The sequence below is a fragment of the Sceloporus occidentalis genome, unplaced genomic scaffold (genome assembly GCF_023333645.1).
Source record: "Sceloporus occidentalis isolate IW3139 unplaced genomic scaffold, rSceOcc1.0.p SCAF_40, whole genome shotgun sequence".
In the NCBI taxonomy this organism is placed as follows: Eukaryota; Metazoa; Chordata; class Lepidosauria; order Squamata; family Phrynosomatidae; genus Sceloporus; species Sceloporus occidentalis.
Genome location: NW_028317020.1, coordinates 8,750,001 through 8,770,946, shown reverse-complemented (window position 1 = coordinate 8,770,946; position 20,946 = coordinate 8,750,001). Strand labels below are relative to the sequence as shown.

Here is a 20,946-nt window from a genome sequence, read left to right as displayed (position 1 = left end):
TTTTTGTTTGTCATTAGGAAGTAATATGAGTTAGCCATCCCCCTTGTATTGTTTTTGCAAAGTGTCTGATAACAGATGTATAAAAAGGAAAGAAAATATACAATTTATTCAAATTGTATGTAACAGATATACAAAAAAAATAGTTTGAGCCGATAAGACACAGGGCAAAAAAAAAGCATGGTTTTTTCAGTATTTGCTAAATTGAAGCCTTGGGATATCTTTTTGCTCTGAACCTACTGGTATGTGTGCAACCTTACAGCACAAATCTTGGCATGTAACTTATATTTTGTTTTGTACCGCAACACAAATACCGTGAGCATAAGACAGAGAAGCTCTAAACGAATTCAGATGTTTTTACTACATTTACAAACTGGAAATGATTATTCATATTCAATAAACATGGAAAATAAAGCTTTCATAAATACACAATGAAATTAAAAGAGGTTCACTGTCCTCTGCTGAGCTGGCTTGTATCTGCTAAAATTCATGTTATGTCACAGTATCATTTTTGTTAATTTATTTTCTATTATAAGACTGTTTGCTTTTATATCTACAAAATCATAAATGGTAAAAATCTAATAATCTCTATACCTCTACTTATATTAAAGCCATGTTGCCATGGTAATTGTCAGTCACGCTGGCCTCGATTAACACTGTAATGTAATAATTTAGGATGGAAAAAGACCTAAGTCCATCATGTTCAACCGTCTACCTGTCCTTCCTGCTATTGGAAGTGGAGTTGCTGAACTATGATTTTCACCATAAGCCCTGCCAAGTGTGGCCTACTTTAACATGCCGTTGGGGTTTATTCACTAAAGAGAAAGTTTGCAGGGGAATTGTGGTTTCGTCTCCTTGACATTACTATACATTATGAAGAGTGAATCCCAACTTTCTTCAAAGTCTCCCCACACATATATTTTAAAGATACGTTTATCAGCTCATCTTGGAGTAGAAACTTGCCAGTGCTGGACTTTACAATGCATGGTGCAGTTGAAGCAAAAAGTCTCCTGCACATTCCCTCTCTTTAGTGAATACGTTATTTTCATATTAGTGGAGTATGTTGCTCAGTGTCAAAGAGCTCAGTTATTGTGGAAAAGATGGTTTGGGGTTATGGGGTCCCTCTATAAATGTGATAGAGTAGAAAAATATTGAATAGAAGGTGAGGTTATGGTAGGACCAACATTACATTGGAAGGAAAGACGCTAGTATTCCTATATTTCTCTTAACCTATGCGATGGCCACTATTGGTTTGTGCGATCCTTAGCAAACGATTTAGAAGACCTTCTTTAACACAAGTTATTTATTTAATTATATTACAACTACTTCTGATAAACATGAACATAGTAAGGTAACCATTCAGTCAGTTCTGGGCTATAATTACTCTTGTAATATACACTCTATGAAGGTCTGGCTAATAATCCTATAGGCTGGATATTTTCGTGATTCTGTCCCACGTTGTCACTAACGATGATTTTTTTCCCAGTGAATAATAAAACACACAAAACTCTATTTTCCAAAAGAAGAAGGAACAAGTGTTTATAAAAGTAACCATTCAGTGTATTTTTTAGTTTAACATAGTAGTTTTCTACATACATATCTACAAATGTATCTACACTTTTATTGAAAATTTCCTTTGGTTGCATGGAATAATCTTCCTTCTTGAATTCCAGGGTTGTATAACATGCAAAGAAAATAAATAGCAAACAGAACTCTTTTTCGAGAAATAAATAAATGCTGGTAGCCTGTTTAGCCTTGATGATTCAGCAGATCAATAGAATACGATCCTATCAGACACTGGTGGATTGATCAACTGATCAAACGCTTTGGCACAGACCAATACACAGATATACTACTGCTCTGTTACAGGATAAACAGACAATAGTGAAAAAGTAAGAAACCACATCTTAAGTCATCACATCAAAAGTTCTATGAGAGGGTAATAAGACTTTTTTTTCCAAAAATCACTGCAAATATATAATATTTGGAGTCACAGAACACACATTTTGTGGTGAGTCATTGCATTACTATGTAGTATGTGGGTGGTTCTAGTTAAATTGCTCTGAAAGAACACAGTGTAGAAATAACTTGCAAAGGCATTGCAATATTTTCTCATATAGAACTGCTGACACGATCTAAACGGTGTACAGCAGGTTTATTATACTGGATAATGAAGTTTGGTTGTGGGGCTCGAGTTAATACAGCAGTAAGGTAGGCAGAGGTGGGGGGCCCTAGGATATACACAGATTGTCAAAGTTATTTCGCTCTTAAAGATTGTATTGACCACAAACAACTGCTACTGCTTTTTTTAACACAGCAGATCACTCTTCCACTGAGTCAACTCAATATTTATTTTCAGAAAATAAAATAACAGCAAAACAACAAAACCCATATGGCTTCTTCGTAGCAAGGATGGCGCACTAAAGCCCTTTAGAAGTCAATGCTCTTTATGGATGGGTTTGAATTGAGGATCTGTGTAGCAGTGCAGTTGCGATGATGGGCATTTGGGCATCCACTCCTTCAGACTTCTAAGAAGACATTAATCTTTGGTTGGGAGGGGGTGCAGAAGCATGTACAGTAGTTGCTCTTTTACTCTTCTCAAATGTCTGTCTTCTTTTCCAGTACTGCATCACAACAAATAAATGACATGTTGAACTCAAGTGCCTTTGTTGGCAGAGCCTGTCCTTTCTACTGATGTCATATCTGAACAGCCCCAGCAGGATTAAGTGGAAGATCCAGCTTGCTTGTTAGTTGCAAGAAGGTTTTTCACAGATCACAATAGAAGCTGGAAAGGGTAACTTTCATTGAAGCAGTAATGTAATAGCCAAAGCATACACTACTGAATAATTAAAATCATGCATAAAACATCCATTGTCAAATAATCTTAAATAGTCTTTCAATTAGTCGTTTTGTCTTTTTCAGGTGTTATCTTGGCCCGTACTCATAACTACTGGGTGCACCAGCTGCTGAGTACATGTTGGCTGCTGGGTTCATATGGTGGTGGTGGTAGCCATGTCCTCTGATGCTCGGCAAAGGGTAAGGGGTCGGTCTTGTTTTTGCTCCTAAGTAGTGATCATAACTTGTTGGATATTTGTAGGGGTGGTGATGGAGGGGTTCTGAACCCTGAGAATGGGGGTCCAAACGCAGTTCATGTGGAGGGCTTGGTCTGCCAGTGCTGAGAGGGACAAGTCCACCTGGCACAGGAAGGGAAGGGCTGAGAACTCTGGACATAAGCTGATGGTGGGCTGCGTCCCCATGCAGAGGTGTGCCACTAGTATCCCTCTCGTACTCTCTTCTTCCGTCCCCATCTGAAAGAAAAAAGCATAATTAACCTTCAACTGTCACAACATAGACCGGCTGTAAAATCACATACTGGTCCTTAGATTTACAAGACAATCATTTCTAAAATGCCAGCGCCTAAAGAATGTGACATATCTACATGTAGCCTGCATCAGGAAGTGTTGGGGAGAATACGGTTGCTTACAATAAACCAAGAAAACATTTGGTGTATAGAGTTCATGTCTGTCTTTTCTGTTCTTTCTCATCTGTATCATGTACATGTACATTTGTATTTGTTCTAGCTCTGCTATCTTAGCCCAATAAACTAAGAGACCTTCTCACTAATGGTCCAGTGGTAAATTAGTATTACCATAAGTGTGGTGTTAAGATGCCTATATATCCCAGAACTACATACAATGGCAACTGCCAGGTCATTAGGTAAAAAATAAATTTTTTCTATGAGGTTTTGAATTGAAGCAGATTTTTTGTTTTCTTAAGGTATCTACATATATATATATACTATGCCAAACCTTGGTAAATGCACAAGTGCTATTTTGATCTATTTACAATTACCGTATTTGCTCGATTATAAGACGACCCTGATTATAAGACGACCCCCCAAAATCTGAATATTAACTTAGGAAAAAAAGAAAAAGCCTGAATATAAGACGACCCTAAAGGAAAAAAGTTTTACCAGTAAATGTTAATTCATGTAAACTATTTTTTTTAATAAAAGCTATGATTGAGAAAAATATTTTTTTTGTTTTTATTTCTTGTATTTTCCAACCTGTCCCCCAGTTACGCACATCTGCCCCCAGGCTTGCCACTCCAATATGGCACTGTGGCCCATGATATGCCTTTTAACCCTCTATATGCCACTGTGCCCCATGGTATGCCTTTTGACCCCCTATGTGCCACTCTGCCTCCAGAAATGCCTTATACCCCTATATGCCACTCTGCCTCCAGAAATGCCTTATACCCCTATATCCCATTCTGGCATTTAGGGGGTTAAAATGCATATTATGGGGCAGAGTGGCATATAGGGAGGTATAAGGCATTTCAGGAGGCAGAGTGGCATTAAGGGAGTTAAAAGGCATTGTATAGAGCACTCTGCCTCCAGAAATGCCTTATACCCCTATATGCCACTCTGGCATTTAGGGGGTTAAAATGCATATTATGGGGCAGAGTGGCATATAGGTGTATAAGGCATTTCAGGAGGCAGAGTGCTCTATTAAATGCCCCCTTAACGCCACTCCAGAAATGCCCTATGCCCCCATTTAACACACACACACACACACACACACACACACACACCCTATACCCCCATTTAACTAACACACACACACACACACACTCTCCCCTCCCCTCTCAGCCCTCTCTTACCGGTGCTTCCAGCCGGGGCAGCGGGTTGACGTCGCCTTCTGCTGCAGCCGGAAGGAGGTGGAGTTGGCAGCGGGGGTTTGTATCCGTCCGTCGCGTATACTTTCCCCGGCTGTCAGAGATCAGAGTTCCCCGCACCGGTGCGGGGAACTCTGATCTCTGACAGTCGGGGAAGGTTTGCGCGACGGACGCAGACAACCCCCGCTGCTAGCCACACCTCCTTCCGGCTGCAGCGGACGTTGTCTACGCGGATCGCGTAGACGTCAACCCGCTGCCCCGGCAATACAGCAGGAAGCACCGGTAAGTGTGTGTATGATGGGGGGGGGGGGGGTGAGACAGGAGGATCCAGGTCCCCTGCAGCGGTGCGGGGGATCTGGATCTTAGTCTCCTAATCAGACTCTATTTGAGGTCTGATTAGAAGACGACCCCGATTAGAAGACGAGGGGTATTTTTCAGAGCATTTGCTCTGAAAAAAACCTCGTCTTATAATCGAGCAAATACGGTATTTCCTTCTACATGCTGTTATAACTTCTTGATCTCTATGATAACCATTACATACAACATCCCGTGAGAAAGTGACAACATGGAAAGAATGTAAAGTGATTGAGAAAATAAGAAAAAAAGAAAATCTACTTTTGTTATGATTACGGTTTTGAATATGGTGGGTCAGCTCCCCTTTTACTTTGTTAGTAAAATAAACATAGGACTTTCCAGTGGTTCTAAGACAGAAGCTAGCAACAATAAAAGGGAATCTATCTCAAAAGAAAACTGTTCTCCTTTACTCTAGAGCACAAGGGGTGGGTGAAGAGAATGGGGGACAAAAAAAACTATGTCCTCAAACCCTCCAATCCATATCAATGTATACAACTTAAACCTGTGCATTCTCCGCAAGGCATTCTTATAGGGATGAAATCTGAATGAAATGACTGACAAGTAAGTACACGCTTGAAATTTCTTAAAGTTGTGTAACACAAAACAAACACAGACTATACATGGATTTGGCCGGTCCCGAGTGTGCTATAGAGGATGGGCCTCTGAGTGTGTCTACAACTGTTTACTCTGCATGAGTGAAAATAAATACATTCAAAAAGTTCCCTTGTGTGACAGTTTTGAACTATCCCTTGTTAGTTGCAAGAAAGGCTCCCACAGTGTGTGGCAGTACTCACCAAACATACTAAAAGTACTAAAATGTAGATTATATTCTCCCAAGGCTTTTTAGTTAAAAGGAATTTTAGCTAGAACCTGTAAGGCTCAATAGAGAGGATGCAGCCACTTTTAAAGACAAAGGGAATATTTAAGATAAAATACTGTTTTTAATGTTTGCTGCTCATCCAATAACATCCAAGAACAGACGTTCTGCATTTTCTGAATAGTAATTGGAATCATAAATTATAAAAACCGTAAGAAATTTGCACATTAGATCAAAAGCTGCAGTTTATGAGCTTCATAGAGGCTCAATACTTTGTCTAGATGTTTAGTGAAGAGATATGTTTGCTGTTTTACTGACCTTTTTCACTGCCATTCTGTGGAGGAGATGAAACAGGATTCCTGGACCTTGCGAAAGCACTCATAAGTGGAAGAGATCCTGGTCTGTGATTTCTGGGCCTGCAGGATTACAGGGATAAAGTTAATTTCGATGTTACATAGTATTTCACTACATGTGGGTCTAGTCACTGAGCCCCAAGTGTAATCTATTGAATTAGGTTAACTAAACTATCGTTCACTCCTTTACAACTTGACAAGGATAACCCAGCAAATTCAGTATTAGCTAAATAGCACAAACATCCATCTGAGTTTTAGTGGACAAAGTCTAAAGTGGTGGGTTTCCAGCAGAACTTGAACTGAGAAGGGCCTGAGCATCAGAGATATACAATCCAAGTCAGCTGGGAATGACTATCACAAAATGTAGGGTTTGAGGGTGTTCTTCTACATATTAAAACATATGTGATATTTGATGAGTGTCTTGGTATTCTCTAGTTATTGTGTCTGTATTATCTGTTTTAAGACAAGTGAAGTCAAAGATGCTATCAGAGACAGGACATTTAAGGCAGTTTTATAGACTGAATCCTCTAAGTAGTTGACTTGATTTCTGGAGAAAGAGGAGCTGATGTTCTAGCATATATGTAGTTGAACAAATTGAAGACATTGTTGTACTAATCAAAGAGATAATTTAACTTTTCAATAAGACTGGAAAACAATTCTTCCCAAATCCAATTTTTAAAAAGAAATCAGCACAACTCAATTGATCATTGTAGGAAGGGAAGAGGCATATTGGAATACACATTATTTTTGTATTTATAGTTTCATGAACTGTTGGCTATAATCATAAGCCTGAACAATGCACAATGGCATATGCTACTAGAAACTTTACAACTAATTATTACAAGAAGGCCATTATATTTTACATTTCAGTGCACTGTGATTATAAACTCTTAATATCCTGTGCAAACACACTGAATTGAGGACACAGGCAAGCAGACACTTGCAAGCACAAACTCCAAGGTCATGCAATGCAAAAGGGATATTTGTAAAGAATTGGTTGCTGTATTTTATGCATTGGAAGCAATGCAAATACAAACTGAATTTACTTAATCCCTTAGCTGTCAGTGGCTGGGTAAGCCCTTGCAGAAAATGAGCTAATAATACATACTATAAATTGCTTCTTCTTTATACTTGTCTATTCCCAGCCCATGTAAATGTAAGAAGCAAGCCACAGTGTAGCCAATTACCTACTACAAATATCTGCCTATTAGCTGCACTAATACTAATAATAACTGTTAATCATTTAAATATATCCATCATCCCTTTGAATACTATGCTTTGGTGTACAGACAACATAGTTATGCAGGTCTTGGTTACATAAATATTTTAATTCCAGGTTTTAGATACACAGTAGTACATTTTGCAACATTATAAGTGATGATAGTTTTGCTTGGGTCCCTAGTCACTTATTTTATAGCCATTACTGATAATAAAATAATGATTTGACCGATTAAACTCACCAGTCCTCTGGATCACAGTCTCGAAATCCTTTGGCGAATGGGTTGCTTGCTATTTTAAGCTGTGTTATCTGTGGACAGCAAACAATCACAGAATTAACAAACAAAAATAAAAAATAAATAAATAGCTGATTTGTCATTTTTTTTTGGTGTTTTAAGAAACTGATTTTAAACAAACCCCTTCACTGTTATTTGATCGCTGTCTGTATAGAGTAACATCCAGGAAAGTCTATAAATGATGGGGTGTTGCAAACTGACACAGACATTAACCTAAACAGACTGCAGGGTTACTTAATGCCCCCAATAGAATGTAGCCTAGGAAGACCCCGTTACAAAACAGCTGCTCTCCCTTGTAGCGATTTCTTGCATGGAACGGTGTAACGTTTCTAGCCCACCAACTGGGGGGGGGGGGTTTGGAATATGTATGTTGCAGAAGCTCTTTAAGAACAAATCTGTCAATCATTTGGGGGACTTTCAAGGAATTGAGATCGTTTAAGATCAGCATGTAGCTGGACGATAGTCTATATGTTCTGATTACGGTGGCCAATAGCAAGTGATTTAAAGCCGTGCTCTCTAAGAGGTTCTGCAGCAGCTGTGGAGAAGAGGATCTTCTCTGTTTTAGAGGTTTTTTATTTTAATATTTGATGGTAAATGGGACTCCCCCTAGTGACACTTTAACTGATAAGGCATATAACTTTTATCACATTCAGCCTGCTTCAGTGTGACTGTACCCCAAATTATCTGGACTGCCAGCAGTTCCATAGTGACAACAGTCCCCTTAAAATCCTGAATTGCAAACCGGTTTTACATGTAAGCTCGTAGCAGATAGCATCACCCAAATGTTTAAAACTGCACATAGTTCGAACATATGGTTCTTCTCTATATGTAGAAAAATGTAGTCAGCATGCTCTGCTAATACTTGGTTTTAGAAGACAGCACAATTAGACTGCTTGGGGAAAGGGTGGGTGTGTAATATGCACTTGTAACAATATACCATATTACAAGCAGGGGTGACCAGCATAGCAGTTCAGATAAATCGCTGGATACATCATATGTGAGGAGTTGTTTCATTCATCTGGGACAAGGCAGTGCATTTTCTGTATTTCAGTAAATCCACGGATAAAGCATGTGATTGTGACTTTCCGGAATGGGTTGAAAAACAAACTTTAAGCCCCCTTCAGTGACAGTTTCAGACTTAGAGGTCAAACTGATAGAAACCAGGAGAGAGAAAGAGAGGCAGTGAGAGGGGGAGAGAGAGAGAAAGAGCAGCTGTCTCAGGTCATCAGGAACATGGCAGCCACAGCATGGTATAAAGCTAAACCCTAAAGCTCTCTGTTTGGGGGAAAAGCCTGCTTATACTTTTTTTAGGGCAGTTACAGATCAATGGTTAATATACACAGTTTTACTCTGGAAGTGACCTAATTACCAGGTTAGAAAAAAAATGTTAGCCTGTTATTTTTGTAGCTATTGATGTGATATCTTGGCCCACATGAAGGAATGTAGTTTTTGTGTGTTGTTATTCTCTTTCTAGCCTTGACAGCCCCTTTGACTTTGAAACATTATAGCCCTTCCCTATCTTGTGAAATCTTTCCTAATTAGAGGCACAGACTCTCTGAATCAAGCCACATAAAAACTCCTTTCCATCATGAAATGTGGATTAATCAAAGTTTATGGTCTTGCTTCAGGACTCACTATCCACTTCACTACTTTGGAAAGATTTCAATTCAGAGAATACGTGTAGGCTATGCCATGGATTTAAATAAAATCATTTAATCCTAATTACTTAACCCGTTTGCGTTCAATTTATTCCACTATATTTTCCTGCTGTTTGTATTTTTAATAAAGGTTCTTCTTTAAGGCAAATAACCCCTGTTTGTGTAAAACCTAGCTAAGTAAACGTGATGCGTGTGATTATGTGATGCATTATATAAGTGTGTGTGTGTGTGTGTGTGTGTGTGTGTGTGTGTGTGTGTGTGTTTCCTGCTAAACTGCTCTCTGAAGGAATGCATGGGTGGAAATGACCAGAGATTGGCATATCCTTTGTTGAGGGATTTTTGACCAGGCCAGGCACATCTAGGTAAACAGAAAATCAGATTTGTCCAAACACTATTTGACTGACATTTCACAGTGGGGTAGCTACAGTGGCTGAAGTTCAGTGGATTGGGTTTACATAGGCTATAGGCTATAGGGTTGACTAGAAATTGCAAATATTTAGCTCCTGATGTTCCTCCACTAGAAAATCGTAGCCTTTGCTATCTGGACTAGGAAGGCAATTGATTTAGCAGATGGACAGAATTCAACAATGTCCTCTCTGCGCTATCTGACGTGCTGACATTTCTAAACCTTGGGCTAGATTTTATTATCTCTCATTAATGTATCTCAAGTTTTATCTCCAATGCCCCGTCCCCAGGCTGTAATAGAGAAACGTGGCTCTAAGGAAATAGTGATAAGGCTTTCACAGATGATAGCCCCTTTAATTTGAGTGTTAGGGTTTGGCATATGCACGAGGCAGAATAATTACTAATTATCTGCCAAATTATTAATCCATGCAGTATTTGGGATATATTGAGAATGGCCAGCCTGAATATCTGTAATATGACAAATCAGTCTGCCGCTTTCCTGCCTGATGCTTTCACCAACATAGCTGACAGTAATTTATTGCAGTGTGACACTACATTTGACCCATTTCCTTCCAGTGAAAGGGTTAAATTTGACTCTCCTGTTTCTGAGACAACGTCCTTATATTTTCTTGCCCTACATGTTTTCCTCGCAAAAAAAACCTGCATTATACAACGCTGTGGGATATGATGGCGCTATTATTATTATTATAATTATTATTACTATTTATACCACAGTTTTTAGAGATGAGAATAATTTATATATTTATACTTAAAAATAATAAATTTGTCAGTCGTTTTATTGTACACATGCAGAGTAAAATGCATACGTAACCTAGTGATTTTTCAATAATTATTCGTAATAAATGTTAACGTTAAGTTAAAAAAAATAATAAGGAGAATTTACAGTCCTGGACATGGCATTAATTTTTCGCCTTACTGAGTAGAGATTATTATTATTATTATTATTATTATTATTATTGTTAGTAGTAATAATAGCAGTAGTTGTAGTAGTAGTAGTAGAATTATATTATTATTTTAATTATTAGAAGTAGTAGTAGAATTATTAATTTTATTATTATTAACATCAGGCTTTGGTTAACATGTTCTCTAAATGGTGAGTTATGTAAACATGTAAACACTAGTGATTTTTTTTTTCGTGCGTGTACTGAATCTGTTAAATGCATCTTGTCTCGAACTGATATTAAATTGCCTAAATGTAAAGTATTTTCTGCTTCTGTGTTTACTTAGTAATAGTATCTGGCCATATCTGTTTAGAACTAATGTTTTTCTTAAAGCTTCCATTCTTAATGAAGTGGCATGTGACGTGCATATTGATCACAGGGAAATCAGAACAGTAAAAGGAAAAGGCTGTTTATTTGTAAACCCATTCTCCTTTCTCCTGGCTTCACCATTCATATGCTCCTAGGTTTGGCTGCTATGCATTAATGTTAGGGGGTTATTTTTTTTTTCTTTTCCGGACGATCATCCATCATTGAGAAGGGTAAGATAAATGATGTATTGGAGTGATTTCGTCTCACTAATACACTCCAGAATACTCACCCTGTGGTTCTGATATGCAGTGACTGCAGTGAAGCGGGTTTCCTCGAACACAAACGTCTTAAAGTTCTCCTCTGCGTATTTCTCGCTGTCCTTCCTTGGATCCACGTACACTACGTGGAAGCGGGGCTGGTATCTGTGCATTGAATTCAGTATGATCTACAAAACACAATGAGTGGCTTCAGTCACTGAAAGAATGCTTTGGCTTCCCAGCCCTGCCCATAGAGATAGCCAGGGCCAGAGGTTATCAGGGCTTTATTCTTGTATTGAAAAAAGTATATGGGAAAAAAGCATTAAAAGTAATCAATAATATGAACGATTAGTACCAGCATAAGATTCAAATTATCTCTTTAGCTACCAGAATGCCACAAATCTAAATAATTAATATACATTATAATAAGCAGCAGTCTTGCTAAAGGTACATGTGAATCTAAGATTGTGTTAAAAGGAGGCTATATTTTTTAGAATGGGGTATAATATAACTTGAGGCTGCAAAATTGTTGTTAGATGTGGCATTTTCATACTAGGGTTAGGCTGGTACAATGCTCTCCGATTAACTAGCTCGGTGCCAATGAACACCTAAACTCTTGAACTGAAAGGGTTAAACCAATACAGTGGCAGATATATCTATTGCAATCACACATCTTTTGATGGTTTCAATATACTATTCTGGCACTGACTGGGTTAAATCTATACAAAATAACCCAGGTGCCCGTATTCTCTAAACTAAGCTAAACTAAATGGCTGTTGAAGCCAGGGTCAGGCTGTGGCATTTTCCACTCACATGGCCATTGTCGTCAAGCAGATTGTTGGTCAGCTTCAGTTTGTCAAAAGACACGATCTGCTTCATCCACTGGGCACCTTTGGCTGGAGAATCCGGGTGGTAATGGACCCTCCCTGGGGTAGCAGGGTCAGCTTTGCCTGCCACCAGCCAAGAGGAGCTATGGAAGGCATAACTAAACGAAGGAGAAATTGGATCTTTATTATAATATATTTATTATCATATAAATAGCATAAGAAAAAAAAATGTGAGGATTTGCAAAATTGTGCAAGTTTTACGAAAAATGGCATTCACAACCAGCATCTATTCTCTGCTATGGGATGAAAGCTATACAATAAATATTACTATATATATTCTGACAATTCTCACCTGTACAGATTTTATAAACTGTCCATTTGCTCTCCAAAATCAAAATCTATCAATTGCTTTTTTATATTTCCAATCTGAAAAACTAGGGGCATGGGGTTTTATCTGTGCTATTATTATTATATTGGGTGATTCTTTTTTTAAAGTTAATAAACACAATTCTAAATTAATGGAAAAGGCATCTATGTCTATATAAATGTAATTTATTTTAAAACAAATCAAGTAATACATAAGAACTCGTTACCTCATGTAATTATATTTTTAGGGCAGAACAATTACAATAAAGGGAAGATTAAATACTTTAGATTTTCATATAAATTAAAACGAAAGATATACCAGGTCTCTGCTCTAAATAACCTAATATAAGGGGTTAAACCCACACGCTAAATACCCCAGGGTCACATACAACTTTGTCCTATCCACTCATTAGTGTATTGGAAATAACTGTTATTTATTAATATTCCCCGTTTAATTTTGTCATATTCCACCAAAAACTGCTTTAATGCCCCTTAACCCTTGCCATGGTGATGTCTTAACGTTTTCACACGGCAGACGGCTTCCCACAAATTATCTACATTGTAAAATATACATTTGGCTGAAAAAATACACACACAGTGGACCCTGAATGCTCGACTCCGACAGCATTACATTTATTTATATTGCGTCAGCAGATACCGTAGCGCTGTTATAATAGGGGCAGTGAAAATATTAAACACAGACAATTTAAAATGAAAATGACATTAAAGGACTTTAAAACACACCGTTACCTAAGAAGAAGAGGACGCTGATCTGAGAAACTTACAATCTATTGGGACCCCAATGATATGTTTCCAAATAAGTTTCACTGCCCCATCACTGAAATATCATTGAGTAATTGTATTGCTATTTATTGCTATTAATATTTGTACTGATATATCATAATTATGCCCTGCACCTTTTCTACTTACATAATGATGCAACTATACGAATTCATTTTTGGTCAAAGAAATCAAATTACAATATGTCTTAAAAAAACCCCAAACTTTTTGCCTTTAAAAAATAAAATTAAAAATAGCTATGCAGCTGCACCTATTGTTTTGCATTTAAATATGTCCTCTGATTTTAATATTAAACTATTTAATACAATTGAATAGAATGTTAATTGTACATATTGAACCGTCTGAACGCCATCTGTATTCCTTAGCCGTTAGTATGATTTATTTCGTTATTTTTGATCTATATATGTTGTTTGGACTTCCCTAAGTGCTTGTACAGATATCCTGGACACTGTTTTGTTAGATTAATATCTTGCTAAGAAGGCATACAGCAAGTTGCCGATAATAAACATGAATGTACATTTCTTAACTCCCCTTGTATATAACCTAAATGAATGTGTACTCTGAGGTACAAGAGGTTCTAATAGAAGGCAATTGCCAGAATCAGAAGATATATTATACACTGAAGGACAGCATTCTTTCCAGCTGCGGAAACATATATTTTAGTCATTTTTATGGCACTGAGCTGAACCCGGAGTGTATAGGACAAAAAAACAAAAAATATAAAAATATACATTTGTAATTCTGATAACCCAATATATATATATATATATATATATATATATATATATATATATATATATATATATATATATATATATATATATAAAAAATGTTTCCCCAAGTTTTCATAGTTTATTTGACTTACCGATACCGTTTATCGTCCACTGGTACAAAGTCCATTAATAACATGTAATCAGCCATGGGATCCATCCCAAATATCTTAACCTGGAAGGTGGGGAACATACGCCTGGAAGGAGAGAAGCCAAACTGATCAGCTAAGGGAACACCGGTCCCTTATAGATACACATGATAAAAAAATCTAATTTACTAATACGAATCACGCAACAATAGAAAATACACTATTTTTTAAAGGCACATTTCTTTCTGTCAGCTGAGGAATTTAGGTGACATTCCCTTAGATTGATGACTGTTAATGAAAAGCTTTTTGATTGCACGATTATTGTGGTATCAGTTTCAAAGGTTTTGAATAGGGAAGAGACTAACTCCAGGCTACATTGATTTTTTCTCTTTACTGATAACAGTAGTGTTGTTATGGAAAATCAAAAAGTCTTGTTTTTATTTTTTCTCTGCTTTGCTTACACTGGTGTACTGCTCTAAGGATCAACCAAGTCATTTACATTGTATGGACTGAAACGTTAAATGTTCTCACCTTAAAATAAATAAATATATATTATATATAATATTTATATATAATAACATTTCTGGGTGGGAAATTAATCTTTACACACCCTCACTATATGAATAGCCACAATCGCCGCAAAAGAACCCACAATTTATCGTTTGCCTGCACCTACCGAGACAACTAATTTTGTGTTTATATTTCTATGTGCGAAAGAAATTTGTATTTCTATTTAATTGGCAGAAATAAAAATGAGTGGTGGCTAATTTATAGTGCCCCTGCAATGTAGACTAGATAATTAACTAAGTGAATCCCTAACAGGAATGCAGAGAAGCTCTAAGGCCACTTTAAGTTGCCATTTTTTCCTTTATCCTGGCTTAATTATGAGTGAGGTGTGGGTGTGAGGGCTGTGTTATTGATTGCAGAGCCATGGTTGTATTGTCACTTTAACAATGCAGAGAAGGACAGGTTAAACACAGACTTGCTGCATGGGGTAGATATTTTCATGGCCAGTTCAATTTCTGAAAAGTGCTTTTAACTAATTTACTCTTTAAGCAAGTTTCAGTGGAGTCTGAAAGTAACAAGATGTCATTTCTTAAATTCCTTTCACACTATCCACAAACAAAGCCATGGATCCTCTCTGACCAATCTTTTTCCAGTCCCTCTGGATTTGCTAAAAAAGAATATGCAGTTTGTAACTTGAGAGGTCGTTGATGTTGATCTAGTTCTGTCGTGAATAATTAAACAGCTTTCTCAAATTATACCCTGTTTAATTTCTCTACAATGGAAAATCACTATATAATAAATTATCTATCTACCTGCTGTATAAACCCTATACAGGTAAAGAAAATCATTAAAGGTACAGAAAATAGCTTTTGAATTGAAAACACACCAACCAGCTTTACCAATTACTATTTACATAAATATAATAAATATACATCTCAAATAATTGTCTGGACAACTGTTACTGCCGTTAAAGCAATGCTCGTGTTCTATATTACTTAGGTTACTTTGTTCCTCTCGTAATAGAGCATAAATGCCTATTAATTCTGAATTTTGCGCAAATTAATTTTGAGTTAATTAACTTTTGCCATAAATCTATAAGTGCAAATGAACTCTAGATTATTGTGATGCAGGTCTTTTGTGATTTTCCCCCTTTTAAATGTGAAAATATTCTTAATTATTTTTTAATGCATTTTTGTACTCTACACCAGTACTGACATATATTTAAGTACTTTTAATATATATTTTTAAATGATTCTCTATTATACAGTCCAATTTACACAATCCCAAATTCCAGATGCAATTTATGTTATTTTGAGACTATATATATATATATATATATATATATATATATATATAATGAAAATATATTTTTAATTGACATATCAGTTTTGCGATTTACTTCCAAATGCTTTAATTTTTAGTTCCATTTCATTTTACAAAATGATTATAGTGCTGAATAACAGTGATTAATTACTGATTTCCCATGATTTTCTAGCAAACACCTCCCGCACGTATTTAAATAAAGACTTAGCAAACAAGGTAAAGTGACCGCTAAAAAGTCAATTTGATCAATCACATGGATGCCGAAATCCATCAACCCAAAAGGCAAAGAAGATTTTATCGGGACATTTATCACTGTAATTCGATTAAAAACGAATTAACCGTTTTTCGGTGTACTCATCGCACTAATTATCTTTCAAATAATCCCACTTAGCTCACTGCATTTACGATTTCTACTTAACACATCTATAGTTGTTTAAATGGATTAAAATGTAAGATTTTTTTTAATTAGCAGGCCAAATTAATTGCACCTAATAGATATAGGAATTGTTATACACAGTCATAAAATATAAACTGTATCACCAAAACTGGTCATAAACATTAGTTACATTTTCACATATTTATCAATCAGCTATATGCATTTTTTTACCCAGAAGTATTTCTAATCCAAATAAAACGTGCCCCCCAGTTGCTTTTAATGCTTTATTCTATTCAGTCACCTGTTGTGAAGTAATTGGATTCAGTAACTTGGAATAATATTGACTTTGTGCTTTGAGGGGGAAATGAGAGCAAACACGAATTAACCGAATACACTGCCAGGAGAGACAGGGGTTTCCAAAAGAAGCACAGGTCAAACCCAAAGCAAGGGTCTGTATTTAATTTGGGACCCCATGCACAAGGCCAGGTACGGAAAAAGTGATGCCTGAAGAAGAGACCTAGATTGTCTTGAAATCTTGCAATCTATTACACTTCAGCTAGCCAATAAAGTTAGCATATTTACTAAATTCACAATTTTTGATGCATCAGCTAAAGACAAGGCTACCAGCACCAAAGAACTGATACTATAAATACCCAGGCTACCTTTGCTCTACATGGGGTCAGTGCCTCTAATACACACATATGAGGATCCAAAGATTATTACACTAGGCTTACAGTGATTTCTGTTGCCTGTTTTTAGTAAATCTGAAGCTGTGTTTGTGGATAGGGTTTATACATTGTTTATTGCACAGTCCCTAGAATCAATCTGTTAGTTGAGGTTGGGATAGATATGATTTTATGAGATACAATATTATGTATGGGAGCTGTACTAGACTAATACAACAGAGATCTCAATTATCAGGCCTTCATGAAGTAAGTTTGACAATTTGTGCTATACTAATATTTTAAAATGATAGAAACCATAAATTAATGGGTGCTCTTTGTAAACAATTATACAATGGTCTCTGATAAAAAGTATAGTTTTTATAAATATATATATTTATATATATATATATATATATTACATTACAGGATGGTATCTTGATTATGTTATCCTGTATATAATTAGTGTCTAACATGCCCCACAGGGTAATGAAGTTATGCACCTTAGATTTTGTGTATTACTTGCATTATTTTAATTTCTAGCCAATTATACAAAAGAACATCGCTTATTTTAATCAATCGATCAAAATGGTACCAGAAGTGAAACTTATAATTGTACGTGGGATGTCGCCAGAAAGCAACATTTAAAAAAAATAAATAGGACACATTTTACAAGAATACCAAAAATGTTGTTACTCTTTTGTGTATATATATATATATACACATTTACATATATACATTTAAAGGCCTGTATTATACAAACGTTGATGATTTCCCTATACGTGAATAAATACCCAACATATATTCTATTAGTTATTAATTGCAGATAATAATAATAATAATAATAATAATAATATAATATGTTAAGTCCTTTATGTTGTGAATGTAGCTGAGTGGGTAGCAGTTATTAAGCAGGCTCGCTGTGGACTGATCCTGACTCGGTAAAGTGTTAGCTCCAGATTAGTCTGTCGCAACTCACTTCTGGATTCAGTATTAACACGCCTAGTCCTTTTCAGTATAGAAATCTGCGTATTTTTGCAATAATCCTAGGGGTCTTTATGCAAAGAATCACGGCTAGGGTGTGTGGTGACAGTACGCTGAAAAGGATTTTCAAGAAATAAAGGCAGGGGTATTAAGGAATATATAACTTCGGATCAGCGTTTTCACAAGGAATCTGCTTCTAAAATCGCATTGTTTAACGCCTAATGCTATAATGTGCCAGAACTGTTTATTCTAGACTCAAACCAGAAAAGAAATGTCTGAAAATACGTGTGTTATGTAGATTTGTATCCCAGTGTAAGTATGTTTAGAAATACAAGGAATATAAGGACTAAACCTTCCTTTCTTCACTTAATATATTGTTGGGGTAGTTTGAAAAAGACAAGCAGCTGGTGCAATTTGTCCTGCTAGAATATGAAATCGAGAAAAATTGAGCTTTATGTGGGTTATTTCCTTTTCACATCCTGTAAGCGAATGAATACAATTAAACCAAGAAATATCTCCACTATGAAATCATATTTTCCATTCCCAGCAGCCTTGTTGGTTGGACAGACCTGTTACCCCCACCCTAGCCATGGACAGTATTTGGTTTTGAGTAGATATCTGGCAGGCTTGCAGGGTTTGGTATGTGATCAGAGAAGCAACAGGTTCAACTGCAGAGGAGGACTTCAGCAAACATGGAAGTAAGAGGACGCTTTCAATTGTAATATAACAAACAAAGCCATATTTTAAGAAAGTTCTTACCTTCCAGCTTTGGTGACTATCATCTCCGTGCCTAGCTGGTTGAACTCATCCCAAAGAGCCTTCATCTCCAGCTGGACTGTGATGTTGGCCACCTTGGGGTTCTTCTTCACTGGTGCCTTGCTAGTGCTGTTGTTGCTGTTGCTTCCTGGGGTGGAAGAAGAGGAACAGCTGGAGGAAGAAGCTCCGTTCTCAGTCTCCGGGCAGGCATGGCTGGAACCAGGGCCAAAGCTGTACGAGTGCTGGGCTGCCGAGCAGGGCTCGTAGTGAGCTTCGTGCTGGCTGTAAGGGTCCCCAGGTGAAGGGGAGAGATGGTAGCCCCCTGAAGCATTCAGGCTGCTCAAACTGTTGGCCGTGAAAGCTGCAACATCGCAAAAATGGGACAGCTGGGTGAGCCAGGGGCTGGAAATTGCTGAAATCATTCCAAAAACACAAAAAACACAAATAAAAAATAATAATAGGAAAGGGCAACAGAAAGAAGAGTGGGATTTCAAGCAAGGTCGACTTCTGGGATATCCAAGCACTGGTGCAGCTTCTCTAAGCCCACCCTACCCCTCCTAAAAGTAGTCTGTGCACTTGGGAAAGGTATTGGGGGGTGCAGAAGGTTCCTTGCTGCCCCCTTCCTTGTGTTTGCTCTGCCCAGTAAGTTACACAGAGGAGAATCTTATGCCTTGAGCCGCTAATGTCCCAGAATGATCTGAAATGAAGAAGACGCGGGCAGCATTCCCGGGTTGCAAGCAATGCCTGCTCTCTGGTTGTAAAGGGTCCTGTCTCGCTCTGTCCAACCGGGGCTCTGCGGGCCAAGTTCTCGCAGTCCAGAGATCCTGCTCCCTGCGTGAGCTGCAGTTCTGCGGAAAAGCCCTTGGCTACAGTGCTGAGAGCGAGTGTCTTATCTCCTTTTCTTGCACAGACAGGCAGGGCCTCCCCTCTCGCCAGAAAACCGGTTCCTATTTCTATTTAGATAAGCAAACGGTGGAACCTGCAGGTAATGTGCCCTTTTCCTCGCCTGTGGGACCCTAATGGGATGATTGACACAGAAGTGCCTCTTCTTAACAGTTTCCTCTTCATGACACCCACTTTTCACTGCAGTTATATAAGGCGTCAACCTCTGAATACCCCCTCCTCTCTCTCACTTCTGCCCTCCCCTTCCTATTGTTAAAACAATAGACATACACACTTGTAGTGACCTCCATCCACAACAAAACAAATAGGGCATTTTTTTTCTCCGACTAAAAGCAAACAAGAGTCACCAATGGGGTGGAATAACGCTCCCTACATACCCTCCCTGCCTCTTACTGCTGAGGGTCTGAAGGGGCTCATATCTTGGGCTTGTCCTCATGCCCTCCCTGGATGCATATTGTAAGCTATATTCATAAACAGCCTATTGCAGATAATGACTGGATTAAATGCATTGGAAATAAGAAGGCTGCTGGGATGGTCTGTATTTAGGTAGGTTTCTGTAACCCCAAGTAATACAGTTTAGTCCTTTTTTTCACTGGTAACAAAATTATTGCCCTTTTTTCTGACACTAAAGGGGTTCATTTCTTCTATTCTTTATTGTCCTATATATAAAATTTGAAAAAGAAGATCTTGAACACACTGGGTGCCATTAACTTTGTATATGGGGACTATTAAAGGTTTGTCATAGGTTAGTCTATCACTTGTTATATATCATTTATCAACTAAGGAATCTATGCCAATTGCATTTATTTATTACAATTTAAAAAAAAAAAAAAAATTCCTAAATAAAGTCATATTGTTTGTACTATTTATAAGTCAAATCAATGTTTGTCGATCGCTTTATTCGAATACACTATACGTTTTATTTGCGAAGTGGGTGATAGGTAAAATAAAGATCTTTTTTAATAAATCGCTGTTTAGATTTTTAACAACTCGCTATTTGCGAAAACCAGATCGAGTGTGAAAAACACACATTTACCTCCTGTTTAAAATAAATTGTATATTTTTGAGATAAGCCTTTGTAATATAAAAATAAAGTCACATTGTCAGTATTTAATTAATGTTGCATTATTATTTTTAAAAAATATTTTTATGTTATTAAAAATAGTGTTAAAAAGTATGAAGTATTTTTTTGCTGTGATGCTATATAAAAGTAGCATTGTATACCGGCACACGTAAAATACATTCATGATTCCTTAAACAGAATAGGTGTTACATCACG

General features: G+C 37.1%; 1 protein-coding gene across 2 annotated transcripts in view; it reads right to left on the bottom strand.

Moving 5' to 3' along the window:
- Positions 1-2,922: 2,922 nt before the first annotated feature.
- The window catches only part of LOC149290357 (T-box transcription factor TBX1), an 18,741-nt gene continuing 717 nt past the window's right edge, over positions 2,923-20,946 (bottom strand). The window contains exons 2-8 of one of the 2 annotated variants that reach the window (XM_089489603.1): positions 18,768-19,125; positions 14,163-14,264; positions 12,117-12,288; positions 11,336-11,491; positions 7,659-7,726; positions 6,164-6,261; positions 2,923-3,305 (exon numbers count right to left, since the gene is read on the bottom strand). In XM_089489603.1, the coding sequence (XP_089345729.1) occupies positions 2,923-3,305; positions 6,164-6,261; positions 7,659-7,726; positions 11,336-11,491; positions 12,117-12,288; positions 14,163-14,264; positions 18,768-19,125 (1,337 nt within the window). Of the gene's footprint in view, positions 3,306-6,163; positions 6,262-7,658; positions 7,727-11,335; positions 11,492-12,116; positions 12,289-14,162; positions 14,265-18,767; positions 19,187-20,946 lie in introns of those variants that run through there. The other variant, XM_089489602.1, reaches the window with a different exon arrangement.